This window comes from Triturus cristatus, chromosome 6 (assembly GCF_964204655.1).
Source record: "Triturus cristatus chromosome 6, aTriCri1.1, whole genome shotgun sequence".
Taxonomy (NCBI): domain Eukaryota; kingdom Metazoa; phylum Chordata; class Amphibia; order Caudata; family Salamandridae; genus Triturus; species Triturus cristatus.
The window spans coordinates 938,472,052-938,493,255 of record NC_140589.1 but is presented as its reverse complement, the minus strand read 5'-3'; the positions used below and the strand labels follow the sequence as shown (position 1 = coordinate 938,493,255).

The window sequence follows — 21,204 nt, the reverse complement described above, 5'->3', positions numbered from 1 at the left end:
CAATGTGCTACGAACCTGCAAGTATCGAAATATTTCCCCCGGATTCAGATCATAATCCCGTTGTAGGTCACTAAAGGGGACCACCTTGCCCTTCGCCCATAAGTCACCCACTGTGGACAGCCCAATGAGATCCCATTTGCGAAACCCGGGTCCATGAGCTAAGAGCCCCAATCGATCTGACTCAAAGAGGGGGTTGGCAAGGGTAATGTTATTTTTCCAAGCCAAAGCGGAGGTCGCAGCGTGCCACAATGCAACCGTAGTTGCAGTCGGGGTATACACCGGGGCACTTTTCCGCCCTCCATATAGCGCCCGCTGGTAAGAGCCATATATCGTATACCTATCCATCTTATAAGCCGGTTCATCGACTGGCCAGTGTATCCAGTGGTTAGTGACCGCTAGTTGGGAAGCCCAGTCGTAGCTCTTGATTGCCAGAAGGGCAATCCCTCCCCCTCCCCCCCCCCCATCGTACCAGCTCTTTGTGAGCTTAGTCATGGAGATTCGGGGGTTCCCGCTGTTCCACAGAAGGGTCCTGACCTCACACTCTACAGCCTGAAAATATTTGGGACTGACGGGGAAGGGCATATTTTGAATGCATAAACAAATAGGGGCAGAGCTATCATTTTATATAAAGCCGCTCTGCCTAATAATGTGAGGGGCAGGGACCTCCAGTGTTGTACATTGGCCTATAGACGGTGCAGAGGCGGGTCCAAATTATTATCATAGAAGGCTGCCTGGTCCGCTGTAACATAGATGACCAAATAGCGGAATCCCCTGTGACAATTTTAGCAGCGCAATGTGTGGGTAACCTAATATCCCCCCAGAAAGAATAAAGATTAATGAATTATCCCAATTTATAGTATAACCAGAATATTTCTTAAACAGGATGAATATGTGAAGTATTCTATGGATGGAGTGATAGGGCCGGGCCAAACACAATAAAATGTCATCTGCATAAAGGGAGATTCTGTCTTCCCAATCCGCGGTCCAGTTCAAACCTCTACCCCCCTGATCCAAATTGCCAACAGTTCAAGACCCAAAGCGAATATCAGTGGAGAGAGCGGACATCCCTGCCGAGTCCCCCTATACAAAACGAAGGACGTCGACCGACCCCCATTTACCGTCACTCCTGCCAGGGGTTCTGAGTACAGTAGCCTCACCCAAGACAGAAATTTCAGTCCAAATCCATACCGCTCTAGTGCCGCAAAAAGATAAGGTCATTCTAGCAGGTTGAATGCCATTTTTGCATCTACGGATATAATTACTGCATCTTCTTGTATGGTCTTAGCTCTACCAAAGACCCCATGAAGCCTTCGCAGATTGAGCGCCGTATTTTTGCTCGGCTTAAAGCCGGACTGGTCAGGATGTATCAATTTGAGGATGTAGGGGCGTCAAACGCGTGGCCAAGATTTTAGCCAATATTTTCACTTCTGGGTTCAACAACGATATCGGCCGATATAATCTGTTCTGGAGGCTAGCCCTATTTGTGAATCACCACCACATTCACCAGTCTTTGCACTTCAGGAAGAATGCCCGCAACCACACTTTCTTCATACATGTCTATTAACCACATGGGTGCTCAGGACGGCTCCCGGCCGTCATGAGCCACGGTAGTCGTGTGCTCATGACGGCCGGGAGCCGTCCGACCGTTGCCGCTCCGCCCACGCGTGGCAAATTCCCCGCCTGTGCGGGCGAAATAATTAGTGGGCGGAGTTCGGACGGCTCCCGACCGTCATGAGCACACGCCCACCGTGAATTATGACGGCCAGGAGCCGTCCTGGGTACCTGAGCGCCACGCCCAGCCCCACCCCCCCTCGCACGGCGGCAGAATTTGCCACGCGGCAAAGGGGTTAAATATGGGGCTACGGTAGATGCATTAATTTTAAACAATTCGATTGGAAGACCACACGGTCCCATCACCTTTCCCGATTGTAGGGTGCCAATTGTCTTTAGTAAAATCCAACTCAAGTTCCTCCACCTCCGTGTCATCTAGCACAGGGAGTCTAAGGGTACTCAACAGTTCTTTTGCCTTGTTTCCTGAATATACACGGGCAGATTTATATACTGTTTGGAAGTGTTCCACCAAGGCCCCCGCTATACTTTTCCTGTCCTTGAGGCGATCCCCACACTCTGTTACAATCTCAAAAACCCACCCTAGAGTCCAGCTCTCGCCGGTCCAATCACGCAAGAAGCTTGCTCGCTTTATCCCGTATCTCATAAATCCGACACTGCGTGGTTCGGTAGTGAGCCTTAGCAGCCTCTTCCGCGATATCCCTATATTCTTTCTGCTTAAGGAGTAATTTATGTTTAAGTTCGGGGGACACTGAAGTCACTTGGTCTTTCTCCAATTGGGCTATTTTGTCTTCCAGGGCAAGTAACTGTTTCGGCTTCTCCTTCTTATACCCAGCGACCATAGACACTCCCTGCCCCCTAACAACTGTTTTATACGCCTCCCACAACGTGGAGGCCGAGTCCACTGAGCCCAAGTTTTCTTTAAAGTATTTTTCTGTTGTTTCAATTAATCCTTTCCGAATCGTAGGGGGCCTCAAATACCAGGGATTAAGCGACATTTCACTTCTATGTTCAGAGGGACTACTTCCATATGTAGCCATCACCGGGGAATGATCTAAGATGCCCCTCGGGAGGTGCCTACCTCACTAAATAAGGAGAGCTGTCCAGTTTTGCAAAAAACATAATCTATACGTGACAAGATCCCGTGCACCCCCGAATGATAGGTGTATTGAAGGGAGGACAGATGATATGCTCGCCATAGATCCAGGAGACCCATTGCCACTAACAATTCACCCAGCGCTCTCCCAGCAGGCTCTTCCAGCCTTGCCGGTCACCTTTCAATTTCTCCATTCAATGCAGCATTGCAGTCACCCCCAAGCAACAACTCTCCTTCCGGCAGATTGAGCAGATGTGCACCTAAATCAGTAATGGTCTGGAGGTGAAGTTGAGGTGGAATGTACAGTGAAGTGATGTTAAGTAGTACAGTGAAGTGATGTTAAGTAGTCTGCCCTTCCATGTGCCAGTCAGCGTCACAAACCTGCCCAAGTGGTTGCGTGTAACGGACTGGACCTCAAAGGGGGAGGACTTACGGTGAAGAATACCCACCCCCCTAGAGCCTTTAGTACAGCCCGCATGCGCCACCAATCTATACCCTTACCCTTATTCATAGCACAGTATGAGGAACCTTGAATGTGGGTTTCCTGCAGAAGGACCACATCAGAGGCCCATCTTTTCGAGTACTGTAGGACAATCCCTCTCTTTATTTTATCCCCAAGCCCGTTGACATTCCACGAAAGCAGTTTAAGTCGGTCTGGTCGCAACAGCTGTTCCTGATTTCTGGCATTCATTTAACATATTAGGAGGTACCAGCCCCAGACCCAACACTCATAAAAAGTCGTCAAGCCCCTCATTACGGGGAAAAAGATCCAAAACATGGTCAAATAGAACACATGGCCTAATGTTGGACTGTCTACTGTCAGAATAGGTACCACTCTTGCACTGTCAAATATCATCGTCACAAACAAAATCAAACATCGAACAACATAATAGCAAACCTTAGAGCACCACTCAATCCCTCCCTGCAACGTGGACTCCAAACTGCCTACCCTCCAAATGTGCAGAGCGCCTGTGTGTCCAACCCCATAAAACCTTGTAGAGGGAACGTGGCCCCGTCAACCCCAGCCCATGATCTTATTGTACCCCAATTCAAACTGGAAAGCCCACGTTTTAAGGCTTGTAACTACCCCGGCACGAAGAGGGCTATGTCCTGCGGTGAACGAAAATAAGCTATCGCACAATAACAATAAGAGGCCCACAAGTCCATCAATCAATAATGTGCCCCCCTCCCAGAGCAGAGTTACTTGGTAAAGGACAGCTTTTCCGCTAGGTTCCAGGGGGTCTTTAACAGCTCCCATTAGTGACTTCGGGAAGCCGCGGTCGATCAGGAACCCTCCATGCAGTTAAACAATTGAAGTTGGCACAAGTCCTACCGAGGGCCTTCTCTGGAACCGAGGGTATCACGTCGTTCCCTACGTTGTGAGTCAATTTTGGAGGGACCCTGGGTTTGCCATCTTTCGAACCAGTCCCACATATCCTCCGGAGACGAGGAGAACCAGACTTTCCCGTCTGACGTTACTCAGAGCTTTGCTGGGAAAAGCATGGCGTACTTGATATTCTTTTCCCACTGTGCCTTTTTTACTTCCAGGAAGGATCTCCTCATTTTCTGGACCTTGACGGTAAAGTTCGGGAAGAATGGGATTGTAGAGTTTTCAAATTTCGTAGGGGGGAGGAGCGCGCGGATTGAAGAATTATGTCCCAGTCCCTATAGTTAAATATTCTGGCCAGGATAGGACATGGAGGTGCCCCAGGCTTGGGGGGACCCCCTGGCACCGTGTGGGCCCGCTCCACAGAAAAGTAATGGGAGAGTGAGCGGGGCTGCAGGTGATTCTGTATTAGGTCTTCCACAAAGAGGTCCATCGCTGGACCTTTGCCCGTTCTGGCACACCCAAAATGCGGACACTATACCTGTGCGCCCGCCCTTCCTGGACTTCCTGCCTGGCCTCCATATCCCTCGTGGCGACCGGAAGTTTTTTCACTTCCTGTTCCAATACTTTAGCGGAGGAGGAAGATCTGAGACAGAGTGTTCAGCAGTTTTCATCCTCTCCCCCAGAGTTTGCAAGTCTGCGTGCATTAAGGTCACTTCTGAGGTAACCGAGTCTATTTTTTGTACCAGAGCTGCGCGGACTCCCTGTATGACTTCCATAATGTCTTGGAGGGTAGGGACACCTTCACCAGCCTGCTTTTTTGCGCCTTGTCCGTCATTGTTCCCCTTTGGGCTCTCTGCTTTAGAGAGCGCAAATTTGTCAAGCTTGGTCTGGTGCGTTTATCGGGACCCTTTCGCTGTTGAACTTTCGCAGCCGTCACTATAGACCACTTCTGTCCTCTCTCTGGACCGCCCCTCACCAGACTGCAGCGCTTATAGGGGTTGCGACTATACCTTATATGTGTGAAGGATGTCAGTTTCGCCAAAGGTTCGTCGCAGTCAATGTTCAATGGAGCCCTGTGAATCCCGGGAGTAGAACACCACCAGAGTGGGCACACGCTGCAAGTAAGCCCCTGTGGATCACGACCCTCATCTCAGGTCAATCAGCAGGATCGTCTCCAGTCTCAGGGAGCAGATTGAGCACACTTGGGAAGGTCCAATGCAGGCTCTACCTCGAGTTGTGGGGATCAGGGGGGGAACCAGCAAGATACAGGAAGCAGTGAAAGTGTAACCAGTATCAGAGATGTCTGCCTCCAAGTAGGCAGGATCCAAATGTTCTCTCCCCCTGACAGTCGGAAACAGCGCCGAACAGGACAATCCAATTGTTGCACGTAGGAGAGACGTTCATTGTGGCAGCTTCTCGTGTCTCAGGCCGAACCAACATGGCCTCTGCCACCAGCAGAAGATGGCCACAGCACACTACGCAGTTCAATTCCCAGATAAATAATTTGGAGCAGGGACTTTCATCAACTTTCAAAGAGACAGTGCCCAATGCTGTCTATCCGGCTCGAGGGGTCAATTCGGGAGGGGGGAAAAGGCCAGGTGAAATACCTTAAAAACTCCCTGTAGGCGGCGACTCCTCGGGGGCCTCCGCCACACCCAGTACCACAGCCGCTCTCGCCCCCGTGGCCCCTCAGTCTTACTGTAGGTCACTGCCACGGGGCAGTCGCTCGAGAGAGGCCCCAGCCGCCTCCGAGGCGCACCAGCTCCAACCCGCCTCGAGGGATCGCCGCGATTGCAAACTACGTGGGCCCCAGGCTTTGGATGCCTTCCCCCGTCGGCGCCGCCCCTTCGCTGAAACTCGCTCCTGGAAGGGCACTGGCTCGCTGCTTCCCGCTCGGGGTAGGTCGATGTACTGGAAAGTGCAGAGACGCAGTACTGTGTTGCTGCAGACGGATATTTTTACGGATAGTATGGGGTATTAGCCCGGTGGGATGAGGAGCTCTACTCGAGTGTGGCCATCACTGTTGCCGGTCGGCCACTCCCCCTCATACTCCAGTATTTTCATACTAAGCACTACTCCTGTAAAAGACGTTCAAGTGCTCAGCAAGAGTCAAGTTGACAAGGGACCAGAAGGCCTTGAAGAGTGAAGTGAATAACAATATGAGCAACCTTTTGCGGCATCCTCTTTCCCTAATTGCAAAACATCCAGGGCCAATTTTAGAAGATCAAACTGACTGTCCAAAAGAAAATAGAATGAGTTTTGGGCCCGTCTCTTATTTGTTATGAAATCTGTTGGCATTTTACAAGGTTTACAGCACACATTGAAGCCAGAGCAACTTACATCAATAGTGATATCATCGGTATTTACCCAGGCAGGTGTACATTAAAGTGGTAGAAGGTGGGCATATTTCCGGGTCTCATTTTTTTTTTTTTTTTTTTAAATACTTTTTATTGGCATTTAAGAATATAAGTATACATACATCACTTTCCGTGAAAATGGGTACGTTACATGAGTGGACAAATAGACCAACATCAATATAGAGAGTACGTATATGTCTTGTTCCATGTGGAAGTGGTCTGTATGGTAGCAGATCATTGCCTGTATAAAAAACTGGGGAGGAGAACCAAACTGGGGGATGACATGGAGTTCTGAGTGACGAGGTCTAGGCTATGTCCCAAGTCTGCCATTGCCCATTCGGCTATATAGCTGCCTCCCATCTAGGGGGGGGTGGGCGTGTGCACAATCCGGGATGAGGAGCCGTGGGGTGCATCAGGTGAGCAGAGGGGGGAACTCAGCTGGCCCGGAGGTGGTGCGGGGGGACATTGGGGGGGATCCCCCGCCATGGAGACCCGGACCGCGTAAGGCGGTGCGGCGTCGGGGGTATTCCTGTCGGCTACCAGTGCAGCTGGGGTCTGAGATTGTCTGAATTGGTGTAGTAGGAGCGCCCATTCTAAAGAGATTGGGGTTTTATGGGTACCTTTGGCATCCTCCTCTCGTATTGCGTCCTCCTCCGCAGCAGCCCATTTAAGAACAGCCCCCACCCAAGCTGCAAGTGGAGGACCAGTAGGGGACCGCCAGTGCATTGCTATACAGCGTTAGGCCAATAGGTGGGCCAGGAAGACGAAGCGCATCGACACCTTGTGTCGCTTTCTCCGCCCCAGGATACCCAGTGCGCATCCCTCCCAGGTAGTCAAATGGGTCAGCCCAGTGAGATCTCTGAGTGTTGAGTGGATAGAAGTCCAATAGTGCTGAATGCCCGGACAGGTCCAGAACATGTGAAAGAAGGCAGCATCCTGCGCCTGACAACGAGGGCATAGAAATGTAGTGTCGGGATAAAAACGTTGAAGGCGCGCTGGCGTCAAATAGGCCCTATGGAGAATGTGGAACTGTATATTTTTAAGGCGGGCATTCCTGGATACTTTTTTGGGGAATTCTATCGCTCTGTCCCATTCGCTGTCGTGAAATGGTCGTCCCGTCTCCTCCTCCCATAGGGCTCGGAGAGGCACCAGCAGTGGGGGTGTTAGGTCCCCAATTGATTTATTCAACCATGTAATAAGGTGTCGACCACGTCCCAGTTGTAAGAGTGTGTGAAGGACTGGGTGTGTGGGAGGCTCCCCTTGCGTGAGGTCAGAATATGGTCGAAAGTGGCTGAGGAGTTGACGGTGAAGCAGGAACTGGCTTGGGGGCAGATCGTATTCCTCCATGAGCTGTCGGTATGGCCTGAGCTGTCCCTCGTCAAATAGCATTTCCGCTTCGACAATGTCCCTCGCCGTCCACTCCCGAAGCATGGCGGGTGTGAAAAATCCGTCATTTCTGGGCAAGCCGACCAGCGGTAGTGATGGCGTGTATGGAGGGCAGCGCGATGCCATGCGGTGGATACGTTGCACACATTTCCGGGCAATGTCCACCTGCAGGGGGTAGGTTCGCGTGGGACGAGAACCCGGCAGAAGCAGGCGACGCAACTCGGGCAGGGGCACACGTCCCGTGACAGTGCATGTCTCAAGCAGGCATCGCTCCGCCGTCCAATATGAGAGCCATTGGAGCTGCGACGCCAGGAAGTAGGCTTCGAATGAGGGCGCCCCAAGCCCCCCTTGCGTCGTGGGCAGTCTTAGCTTGGCCAGCGCGATTCTGTGCCGTTCCTGCCCCCATATTAGAGAGCTGAGGAGCGTATCTAAATCTTTGAAGAAGGAGCGGGGGGGAAATCACTGGGAGATTGGTGAAGTAGTACAAAAGCCGCGGGACCAGTATCATCTTTGCCAGGGCTACCCGGCCAATCGGGGCCAACGGTAAACTCTGCCAGAACCCAATGGAGGATCGTATCCCTGCTAGTGCTCTCCGATGGTTCCCTTCAAAAATGTAGAGTGGGGAATGATATAATCGGATCCCGAGGTATCGGGGTCCCTCCGTCGCCCAGTGCAGTTTCCGGTCACCGATCCAGACCTCCCGAGAGGGGGTGTCCGGGTGGAGGGGATAGACCATCGATTTGTCCCAGTTCACCCTCAGCCCCTAGGCCTCCGCAAACTCCGCCAGGGCGGTCTCAACGGTGGTGAGATCCGCCGACACATCCCGTATATATATGAGAAGATCGTCCGCATACATAGATACACAGTGTGTGACGTCCGCCAGTGGGATACCCCAGGCCCGCCCATCCCCACGGAGCCGGATGGCCAAGGGTTCTACCGCGAGTGCGAATAAGAGGGGCGAGAGGGGGCACCCCTGTCGCGTGTCCCTGTGTATCGCGAATTCCGGGGAGATATAGCGACCGAGGCGGATCCGGGACGCAAGATTGGTGTAGAGTAGGCGAGTATAGGCTATGAGCGTGGGGCCGAGACCCGCCCGCCCCAGGACTGCAAAGAGGAATTGCCACGTTAGGGTGTCGAACGCCTTTTCAATGTCCAAGATCAGACACGCCGCGTGCGGAAAACAATCCCCAATCTGATCCTGAATGTGAAAGAGGCGCCGAATATTATGAGAGGTATTCCTCCCTGGAACGAAACCGCATTGGTCCGGGTGTACTAACGGGCATATGATTTGAGAGTATCTGTCCGCCAAAATTTTTCCCAGGATTTTACAGTCAGCTGTGAGCAGCGTGATGGGACGGTAGGAGGCGAGGAGTTGAGGGTCTCGGTCGGGTTTCGGAAATGTCACAATCACGACGCTCTCATAGAGCCGGGCAGTTCGCCGAGTCTAAGCGCCGAGTCCAATACTGCTGATAGACGAGAGGTCAACTGTGGGGCAAAAGTGGCGTAATATTCAAGTGGGAGCCCGTCAAGGCCAGGGGCCTTGCCGCGGGCCAGTGCTCGTACCGCACTTGTAATCTCAGTTGTTTTTATCTTTGCGTCCGACCCCTTCCGGTCTGCAGCGGCAATTCGGGGAAGAGGGTCGAGGAAGTGGTCGATGGCCCTGGGATCGAGAGACGTGGGAGCAGTGTAGACTGCCGAGTAATGGTGATAGAACGCCTGAAGGATCTCATCCTGAGACTGCACCAGGGTACCCTGGGGATTTATGATTGCAGTAATAGGCCGGATTTCGGTATCTTGCTTAGCAAGCCATGCCAGGAGTGTGCCCGACTTATCACGGTCCCGATGCATTCGGTTTGCGTATGCCCGAAAATTATGACGACGCAGGTCCACACACGCCACCTGGTACTCTGATTTGGCGCGGGCGACCTGAGCTACTGTCGCCACTGATTGATCTGCGGCCTTAGTGGCCGTAGCCAGTTGCTGCTCCGCCTTCTCTAGGGCTTGCTCCAGGGTGTGTCGCACCCCGTTTCTGTACCGAATGCATTCTCTCCTGCCCACTACCTTGAAACCATCCCACTCGACCAGGGTTAACGACGCGGTCCCCGCATTATGCGTAAAGTAGTCTTGGATGCTACGTTGGTGGTCATGTGTAAAGGTCTGGTCCGTGAGACACTCCCGTGACAGCCGCCACGTAGGAACAGGGGGGCGCGGGGGTCGCCACTGGAGGCCGAGAAGGTGCGCATCATGGTCGGAAACGACTCTACCCAGATAATCCGAGTGACATATTTGCGGGAGAAGCGCTGCAGTGCATAAGAATCGGTCAAGACGAACTCGTAAATTATGAGGAATGGAGTGGAAAGAGTAAATGCGGGTCTGGGGATGGTGCAGCCTCCATGCGTCCGTGAGGGACCAGTGTGCGGCCCACGCTTTAAAGCGGTCTATTTGTCTATAGGTAGGAGAGTGGGGGAGTGGAGGGTGTGAGCGATCCAGCACCGGGTCCAGGATACAGTTGTAGTCCCCTCCTAATAGCCAGGGCACCTGTGTGAATTAAGCCAAAGAGATTGTGAGTCGGTCCCAGAATTTATCCTGGTCGACATTTGGGGCGTATATACTGCCTAAGAGGACAGCCCTCCCGTCTAAGAGACCCTCTAGTAGGACGTATGTGCCTTCGTCGTCCACCACCCGTCTTAGTTCCCGAAAAGGGGTTCCCGGGCGAATCCATATCAGTGCCCCTCTGGCAAACGAGGAGTAGGTCGTGGCGCAGATGAGTCCACGCCATTTTACTCGTAGTTTGCCGACTTCGGTTGCATTAAGGTGGGTTTCTTGTAAGCAGAGGATAGATGCCTTCTGTCGTTTCGCATAGGTGTATATCGCGTAGCGCTTACGTGGGGTATGTAGACCACGTGTGTTGAGTGTGAGTATATTAATGTCTGCGCTAGTTGTCAGTTGTGCCATAGATGGTCGGTTCTGTGTGGGGACGGGGTGTGGTGCCCCTAAGAGAAATCGCATAGTGGGCCCTCAGGGACGCGCTGCGTTGGAAGGGGGCAGGCGGACTGGAAGCCTGGAAAACGGATGTGCTGTGGTGTGAAACTCCATGGCGAAGTGGGACATATGCAAACCGGGGTGTGAACAACGTGTGGGGATGCGGGAAACTGTCCCAATACTCAGGACTCATCGTGCGGCTAACGATGTGTCCAAACTACCTCCCGGAACACTAAAGGGGGGAGAACTGCTTTATATGATAGGGGGGGACGATGTGCTAGTGCGAGGCCGCACGCTGAGTGGGCATGTAGTAGGATCTGGAGCAGAGTGACTGTCCCTGCGGGCGCCATATCATGGGTGCTAGGTGCGCATCACAGTTAAGGATACCAAGAGTCCGTGTGCCTGAGTTGCCTCAGGAGAGAGGAGGAGAGGGCGGCCCATCCAATCGTCCATCTGCAGTTTGCGGAGTGGCGTGGGGGGGTGCCGCCTGGTCCACCCCCGAGACGGTGCTGTCGCTGTCGTTTTCGCCTTCGGAGGAGAACAGGTGCGGAGGTCGATCTATAGAGTCTGAAGGTTGTGTGGTGCGCAGGTCGATCACCGCTTGTAGAGCTTCCCGTCTTTCTCGCATAATCTGTTCGAGATCCGGCGAGTCGTGGGCGCCTTGCGTTGGTCGGGACTCGATGTTACGGAGCTTCTTGGGCCGCTTCCGGGCGTGGAAAGTTTTGAGAGGGGAGCTCCTCTGGGGACGAGGATCGGACGCCCGCGAGCAGTGTTGATCTGTCCAGTCTTGTGCGGCCTCCGCGGATGCGAAGAAGAGGGAGGATCCTTTATAGATAATCTTGAGGCGGGCCGGGAAGAGCAACGCGTATTGGATCTTATTGTCCCGCAGCCTCCGCTTTACGTCCAGAAAGGAAGATCTCTGTTGTTGCACCCCTCGAGCATAGTCCGGGAAGACCATGATGTGGCTGTTGTCCACTCGCAACGGTGCGGCCAGTCGCGCCGCCCGAAGCACCGCATCTCTATCCCGGAAGTGCAGGAACTTGGCGAGAAATGGTCGAGGAGACGTGCCGGGCGGGGGCTTTCGGGCTGGCACTTGGTGAGCCCATTCTATGGAAAAGAATGGTGTGCGGTCTGCAGGCGGGGTAAACGACTTCAGCCACGTGTCCATGTATGCAATGGGGTCAGCACCTTCGACTCCCTCCGGCAGCCCCAGCACCCGGATGTTGCAGCGTCTCGAGCGGGCCTCCAAATCCTGCGCGTGTTCTTCCACCGCAGCTAGACGAGTAAGGACCCCCTGGAGCGTCTGCTGTTGCTCTTTTAGTATGGGCTGTATTTCCGCAAGTGTCCGCTCCTCCGTACGCACCCGGTCCGCCAGTTTCTGGTGGTCATCGCGGAGGAGATTTACATCCGTCGCCAGGGTACCAAGGCGTTCTTCCATAGACAGAAGGGATAGTTCAATGGCGGCGAGGACCTTATCCAGCTTGTCCGAGATCGATAAGTCCGTGGAGGCCACCGTGTTGGGAGACCACGTCGAGGTCCGAGGCATGTTCTCCGGGGCCGTCTCCGGGATCACTTGATGCTGCGCGGGTTTTGACTTCCCCATCGTGAGTCCACGCGGTCCGGACGAGTCGGTAGTGTCCGCCGGGTCGCAGGAGCCCCAGCGACGCAAGGAATCCACGGAAGGGAGGAAGGCGCGGCCGCGTTGTCTCACGGGTGAAGCAGCCCAGGGAAGCCGCCATCCGAGCTGGCCCACCAAGGTCCCCCCGTGGACCAAGCACAGGAATCGTCCACACCAGCCACCAGGCGCCACACTCAGGGCGCTCCCAGCACCAATCCATCCCTCGCGGAGTCTCCACCGGCGACTGACGCCACGGGGTATCCTCCACGGCCGCCTCAAGGTCAAGGGGGGGAGCGTATGCACCGTCCTCGTGGCCCCGTGCAAGCCCCAGTCTTTCTCAGGGTCTACTGTCGAGGCGAGGCCATCAATGTCCCTCGGTGACTCGTAGCGGGTAGGCGGTCAGCAGGTCTGGCAAGGGCACAGCAGCAACCACGGGTTGCACCCAGAAGGCCGTCACTTCGGTAGGCACAAGGAGCAAGGCCTCACCGGCTGCATGGAGAGGGATGCGATGTCCCGTGGGCGGCCATGTTAGGGTCATGCAATCGCTAGTCGGGTCGGTTGAATGCCTCCAGGTCCTGCCGTCCGCAACAAAGCCCAGCACCCCCTTAGCCCCCTCCAGCGCCAGTCACATGGAGTACCTTAGGTGCACTGGGGCCGCCCAAGGGTCCGACTCCGGGTCTCAGCGGGCTCAGTGGACTCAAGATGGCGGGTGCGCTCGGGCCAGCAAAGCCCCTCCGCTCTCCGATGCCCCACGTCTCTATCCGGGGGTCCGCTCCCTGCTCACACTCTCCGAGTGCCGGCGCGATCAGGGCGAGACGCGTTGTCAGCTTCCCCGTCTCCCCTCACGGCATCCCTCGCATCGTACGGAAGAGCTCCGCCGCCATCTTACGGCTCAAGATGCGTCGCTGGCGGCAGTAGTCGGGCCAATTCCCGTCCGGAGGGCTAGGGGTGCGCCCAGGCGTCCACTGTCTCCCCGCTGTGATGCAGCCACCCTCCGATGCCCTCCGCATCGATCAGCACCCGGTGGGACACTCCATATAGCTGCCGAGAGGCGCCCAGACGCGGAGCCTCAGCAAAGCCGAACCGCCATCGTGGCTCGCTTAGCCACGCCCCGCCCGTCTCTTATTTGTTACCAAAGAAAACCCTCTAAACAAATCTGGTCCATGATTAACCAAATGCTAACCGGAGGCCATAAAGGCACTAACGCAAATATTCCTGAAACCACATGGATATTATTATGGTCGACATACTTATCAGTTGACAATAACTGCAAGGAGGTATTGCATCCCAAATCAACAGCCATGTTCTCACCCTGACATTATTGAAGGCTCAAAGAATGCCACCATTTATCTGTACACCATGTCAATGCAACTCCCTCAACTTGTGCAACCAGCCTGACAGAGGAACGCATCAGACTGAAATTGGCAAGAATGCCCAAACTGACTTCCAACAGCCCTCTTTTTATCTGAGCCCTAATTCTGGCCCAAGATAATGTCACCATTGTTTGGATTCTGGCTAGTTAACTGTATCCCAGACTCCTGGAGAGGATCGATTATTCAACCAATATTTAAGGGGGTCTCAAAATCTTATGCCAGCAATTATATCGCCTTATAGTACTCTTTGACAACAATGCTAAACTATTTGCCAGCCTCCTAGCTTGGACAGACCAGGCACAGATCATCCCCAGAAAACCAGTGCAGCTTTAAGGATAACTGAGGTACTAAAACAAATTTGAAGCACCTGACTAACAATGATCTCTCCTCCTCTTTAGCTACTAAGTTTTCAACCAATATTGATTGCCTGCCCCGCACTTTGGTCTTTTAAGCCTTCATCTATCCCCTAATGGAGGATAGCAGCCTATTTTAATATGTTCACAGCTTTCCCATATGTAAATTCTTAAACTGTCTGTCCTGATCTGTACCAATGACATGCAGTTTATTCTTTTAAAGGCCCTAGCGGCCCTGGAGGCTTAGTTCAATGTGCCCACAGCTTAATGTTATGTCAACTTTTAAACTATTCACCTTGATTTGTACCAATGAGATTAACTTTATTCTTTTAAAGACCCTAATTAACTCTCTCAGGCCATTTTTAACGTTCATACAATGTTTTCTTATGCCTTGCTCGAACTGCTCGTTTGATTTTGCCCGAACAAGATTCATCTTGTAAAGGTTTTAACTAACTGTAAAATAAACTATTACTTACACTGATGGAGTCCTGTCATGTGGTGGTGGGGAATCAGGTCTTCATTGGAAATATTCTCTAGTGCTCTATGCTTAGCAGCTATGAGGCGAAACTAGGTTCTTGGCAGTAATGCTGGTAACAATATCCTTGTTGGTAAGAAAACTGACAAAAAAATGAAAATGACACTCTATGCTGTTCATGCACTTCCCTAGATGCTTCGAAACAAGTAATCCGTCCTAAACTTAGGAAACTCCCTTCTTCTTTGTTGTGTGTTTGGGATTATCCAAGTTTTCAGAAGACCAGTCTTTTAAAAGGCAAGTTCTGTATCTTTTATTGTATATTCCAATGGAAGAAAGTACTCAACTGCCATACTTTTCTGGGTAAAACGGTTGCATTTTCTAGGTATCTGAAGTCAGATATTGGCATATCCACTGCTGATTTCTGAATTAATTCAGGAACGAGGGAAAAAAAGAAGGCCTCAGCAGTAATTAAGATAACTACTGCGGAGGCCATCTCGCGTTCCCACACAATAACTTTGGCCTCAAACGATTTAATCTATGGAATTAATTATGGAACAGAGTTAAACAAATAAGCAGTATCATGGAACAATCAGTCCAAGATGTTCAGGCCAGGACTGTCACCAGGGATGATCTATTTCCTGAACAAGCCTACCTTCTTTCTCTAGACTAACTGATAGAGGCATGGATCTTAGAAAACTTGCAAACCTGGCTTTGTCAGTCAGAACATACTTTACTGGGCAGCTTCAATAATACCCTCCTTAGGTACTCGAGATACCTGTTCTTTTTCATCTTCTGTTACCCAAAGTCAGGCTTAAGCTCCTCTGATGGAGGAGGAGAACATTTGTGGGGGTTGTTCTCCCTCTTTCACCATTCTTTTCCTTTTTCCTCTTAACTTCCTCTCATAAAATACATGGGAAAAACTAAATTAAAAGTGCCAAAAAGGAGAATACATCAATTAAACTTGAATTTCACTCCCCTCCTTCGAGAGATCGTCCGATTTTGGGATATATTTGGGACTTACTATTAACTGGAGTAAATCTGAAATGTTTCCATTGATGGAGGCTACAGTCCCCTGTCCCCTTGAATTCCCATTGAAATGGTGTGCTGATTACCCAAAATACCTGGGCATCTACCTCCCCAGGAGCAGTATGGAGGTCATCCACTTCAAATAAGGCCCTGCTATAGACAGACTATCATACCAAATTGATCAGCGGATTACGATCTCCTTATCCATTGCTAACAGAATTGCCTTTATCAAGATGGTGGTACTGCCCCGGTTTTTGTATTTATTTCTCAGTATCCCTAAAGTCCTGACTAGTAATTTCTTTGATACCTTACGTAGCATGCTCATATACCTGGTTTGGGCAGGCAAGAAACGGCTGGCAAACACTGACCTTGCCCTATGCTCTTGGGGGGGGGGGGTTTGGAATGCCTGAGTTTTACCTCTACTATCTTATAGCGCAGGCACATTTTGCGTATTATTAGTATCACCCAGATGCTTGTTTACAATACCTTAAACCAGACTGGACTCAGGTTGCCCTTACTGCCTCTCAACTATTATACCACAAGGTCTCCCTAGGACTCCCATAGAAATACAGACGCTCCCTACTACATACTGGGCCTGGACCAGGCTTCAGCATTATTTGGGCTTTGACCTGTTATACTCCCCACACATCGCCCTTCCCAAAAACCCTTGGCTCCCAGTGACCGAGGAGTCATTGATGAAGCGGGCATTGCATGAAGGCCAGCTCCGCTCTCTGGGCAATCTCTTTGTTGACTCCACGCTAAGGGCTTTGATCTCGCTAACAGAGGGGTATAACGTGTCCCATATGGACAGATTCAATCGGCACTGACTTCAAAACACTATTCGCACTACACTCCCTTCTTTTGATCCAAAACCTATACATTTCCCACTACTTCACTATGGTGACCACAGCCCTGGACAATGCTCATCTGGGTTCTCGTCTACACCATGCATCTCTCCTTTTGAGACCTGCTGGGGTGGAGAGGGTGCGAACCATTTGGGAGAGAGATTTGGGGAATCCTTTACCAGACACTATGTGGTACTACCCCTGTGAGAAGACACGGTTGGTTTCCAATAACCATCAACATAAATTAATATATTTTAAATATTTGCACCAGGCATACACTACCCCACACCTCATGGCTAAGATGGGTCTCACTAGATCACACTGCTGTCCCTGATGCGCATTGGAGAGTGCCAATTTTTCGCATCTGGAATGGACCTGCGCACCAATACATTCTTATTGGGAGGATTATTTTTCTAGTTTGTCACGCATGATAGATTTTTCACTTACCCCGACCCCCCTGATGGCACTGCTGGGCTATGTTGTTAAACTATTGCCGGCAGGAGTCGGGCGCTCTGCTGCCATTGCTTTACTGTTGGCTAAGCACCAGGTGTCTATGCACTGGGGCGGCATCATAGGCCCACAGTAGAGGCCTGGATTTGTGATTTGATCTACTGTGACACTACAAGTGATATGTATGCAACACTGCAGCTTCCAGCCTCTAGACCTAAAAACATGGCAACCACTTCGAGATTACTTGCCGCTTTTCCCTACTGACACAGACAGCCCAAAGGATGATTAATGCGCATCCACTGGAATATGAGACTCTAAGCATAAATACATTTTTTGTGACACCCCCATTATGCACCTCACTCTGGCCTGCACTATCATGAACCCCTGATTGTGACTTGTATATTTGTCTATTCTTCTTCTCGCACGTTCTTATACTTTCTCAATACTCTATTGGTCTCAACTGCTCTTAACAAGAACAATTTTCTTAATATGATAACAAACATTGGTGTATTGGTGGTATTGTATTTGATAAGTCTTTTTTTCTTTCTTATTCCCTTGTGTATTACTTTCTATTGCCCCTTTGTTTCACTTGCCTGTTATATATTCCCATAAATAAAGATTAAAAAAACATTTTTAAAACTTGCTTTTAACAGATGAACTAGATTAATGTATGTGCTAATTTCTTATCTTTTTTTCTTTAATCAGACCCAATGTGGTGCTATTGCTGCCAGCCAAAAAGGTCTAGTAAACTGTGTAAAAAGTACAAGCAGATAAAGGCCCAATGGCGATCATAAACTGCACTTTGTCGCTATTAGATCTATATTCCCCAGATGTAAAATTGATAGTCCAGCTCAATTATAAACGTCATTCAAATTGACTTTAGAGACCCACAGTCCTGAAAGGTGAGCTACATTATACTGGTCTCAGCAATATGTGTCAAAACCTTTGGCACATTCAATGCACCAATGTAGCAACAATTCAATATGTGCAGAATGGAAGGAATTACCTTTTGATAATGAGACTCACTGCCCTGCCAATGGAATTCAATATTCACAGTATGGATCCAAAGGAAAACTCTTAAGATATTAATAATGTACTCACCATTAGGGTAGGGGGTTTCACACAGCGTTATGAAATCAACAATTGAGTAATCCATTTCTAATACTGCAGTGCTCTTCCCATGCATAACTGTTAGACATGGTCGTCTTCCTACAGTGTCATATGAAAGGCCACCAGACAGAATGATAAAAGGTTCCCTGTAAAAGAAAATACATCTCATAAATTCACAAAGAATCTAAAACATTTTAGCAATTCATCAAGAGGCAAATAAAATTAAGGTACATGGTAACGCAAGTCGTTTCCCATCACAAGGCCGAGTCCTAGGAAATTCTTTAATTTAGGTAATTTTCATTTCTGATTCTTCGACACATACATAACCGGCATCATTTAACACATTTTTCCCCCCCAAAAATGTCCCATTTAATAAACCTCTCCTCTTACCAGAGAGGGTCCAGAAGGGGATACATAACCAGGGGTTGAGGTAATAGCACATAAAACAGTGCTGTGTTCCTATGCATTAGTAAAGGAAAGGGAGAATAGGAATAACCAAGAGTATGGCAAGTTATCCAAACATTACAATCTCATCCACTTGATTGTCTCTTTACTTATTTCACTGAAAATTAAGGACAGGTTATTTACCTTCACAAAACACTCTATCTGGTAGCTATTATAACTTCCTCCAGAGTCCCCACGTTTTGAATACCCCTGATGTCAGGCTGGATCCAGAAACTCTTCAACAGCTCTCCACGCAGGTAAGGAGGAACGTCTCCACCTCAGCCCTGCATGCATAACCTAGAGACATCTTTGGAGCCATAAAGAACCCACGTTGATATATCTTTCGATATCTATATATATCTATATATATGGTGATATACAGGTTTGGTATCCTTTATCTAAGATAAGTAACTTTTCCTTCTGATGGACACTTCTACCTGCAGATTCCTCGCTTTTTGAATAGATTCCCCAAGCAGTCCTTACCACCAGGTGAATGGAAGGTTGGTTATACCAAAAAATCATGGAGCACTGAGCGACCAAATTGGCAAGTGTGACACACAGGTTGAGACTTTACTGATGTTCGCAGCTGCTTGCACACCTCTTGCCAGCTCAGAAGTGAAAGACTTGGCTCTGGTGGAATGAGCGTAGGTATGTTCTGGTGGCTCCTTGTGTGCTATGGAATAGCATATTTTGATGCACAAGATTATCCATCTTGACAATGTCCTCTAATAGACTGCCTTGCCCTTCATCTTTCCAATGTATCCCACAAAGAACTGGCCATCCCGCCTTAATTCTCGGGTTCTGTCCACATAGGAGGTGACTGTTCTCTAGTAGTCAAGTTGGTGAAGTCTTTCTTCCTCCTTTGCTGTATGTGAAGAGGGTAGAACACTGGGAGGGTATTGAACTGGGTTAGGTGGAAGGGGCTATCCACCTCCAAAAGGAAGGCAGCCCTGTTTCTCAAAACCAACATGTCTGAGAAGAACAATGTAAATGGGGATCTCAGAGATAAGCCTTGTAATTCACTAACAGGTCTGGATGATGTAATAGTGATCAAATAGACTGTCTTAAAAGTTAGTAACCTTAAAAGGAAACAACTGTTTAACGATTCAAACGGGGAACACATAACAAATAATAGAACAAGGTTGAGGTCAGGAATGATAAAAGGAGTAGGGAGAAACTTGTTAGTGAGCGCTTTTCATAATATGATGAACATGGGTGACTTAAAGGGAGGCACACACAAAAAGAAGCTACACTGAATGAATAGTCGTTTGGGAATATTCTAACAAGCGCTAAGCACTCAATCAGTGGGGTACTGGGCATCTCAAAAAATCTAAAGGACTGTCCTCACACACCACCAGGTGTCCTGCTTAATCATTCAGTCCTCGCTCTCTAGAAACCGTGTTTGGTAGAGAGTGGGCCTACACCTGGAAACAGGGAGGAGCTTCTAAAGATCTAAGTGGGGGCCCTTGAGAAAGGGATTTTTAAAAACCAATGTAAGAACCCAAATACATGTATACACTGGGTGTTACTTGGTATTAAAAACGAAAGTGTGGGGATTGGGGGAACTAATACCCATCACCACCAGTATCATCAACATGTTTCTGCCATTCTGGCCCCAAGGGTCCGTGGCATTCATCAGGACGAGATTTAGGGCTCCTATCTTACCAAATTCGGTCAGATGTTACCACTGTATAGGGTGACCTGTGTCATCATCTAACTAAACAGTGTTTCTTAAACCTGTAAATAAAAATGTAAGGTTATTTCGGTATGGTGCCCAGTCACATAAAAAAGAAAACATACACAACATGCATATATCAGAGTTGCATGTGAGTGTGAAACACGTGACACTGCAAACGTGGAACAGACAGTTTTATGAATTTCATTCGTTTTGCGAGACCAACTCACAATCTTACCCCAAGGCAGGGTTCTAATTGCCCCATTGGAAGAGGGTAAGAGGGCCCCCTGTAGTCACACTCTACAGAGAATAAGATGGTAAAATAAGAGAAGGTAAATATTTACAAGTAAAAAACATCTAGTATCTCAAGGTTGGAATTTCAAACTGAAATGCACTTGAGTTCCCATTCACACATCCAGTCACACCCTTCCTGCCTCAAGGTGTGTCCCAAGCAGTCCTCCTTGACAGGTCTACTCCTCTCCCCCGATGATGGCTGAGTGGAGCGAAAGCATATCTTTTTATAGGCTATCGTCATCTGCTTAATTGGCCCATTAGCAGCTTGTGTGCGCAATTTGTAGTTAATTGGTTTCTAGATCCAGTGTCCACGCTGCCGCCGGGAGGAAGTGTCTTGAATTTGTAGGTGTGGTCAAATGCTAATTGTAAAGCCTGGCGGCTGCGTCTAATGCAGCATACCGGGTGAGAGTCCTTCATGTTTGCGGACGATCTCTGCTGTCGACTGTTAATAAGCTTGTTTCTGGCGTCCCTTCAAGAAAGCATGGGGGCCGCATAATGACGCTGCGCCCCTGGACAGATCAAGGCAGCTTCTCAGTCTGAAGCGTGTGTACCCAGCGGTCGCTTGATGACGGGATGCGCTCGGGTGTGGCTGAGGCACTCACCAGATTTACAGCTGGTGGAAGAGTTTTGGTGCCACATTGGGAATCTTTTTGCTGCAGCAATAAACCGGTGATTTTTCTAGGAAACGGTCCTAGATTGCAAAATCAATTTATTCGGACCGATAAACCTCACAAATGGGAAAAGGTCCATTCTATGTACAATGTAAAATTGCAGGTACCTGACTTATCTTGCTTATCGGTAGTTTCCTAATTTGGCAGCCA

General features: G+C 49.9%; 1 protein-coding gene across 6 annotated transcripts in view; it reads right to left on the bottom strand.

Annotated features, from left to right (window-relative positions):
- STXBP5 (syntaxin binding protein 5) overlaps window positions 1–21,204 on the bottom strand; it is a 1,306,577-nt gene that overhangs the window by 695,819 nt on the left and 589,554 nt on the right. For all 6 annotated transcript variants that reach the window (XM_085611623.1, XM_085611620.1, XM_085611619.1 and 3 more), the window contains exon 10: window positions 17,962–18,116. In XM_085611623.1, coding sequence (XP_085467749.1) covers window positions 17,962–18,116 — 155 coding nt within the window. The remainder of the gene's footprint in view (window positions 1–17,961; window positions 18,117–21,204) is intronic.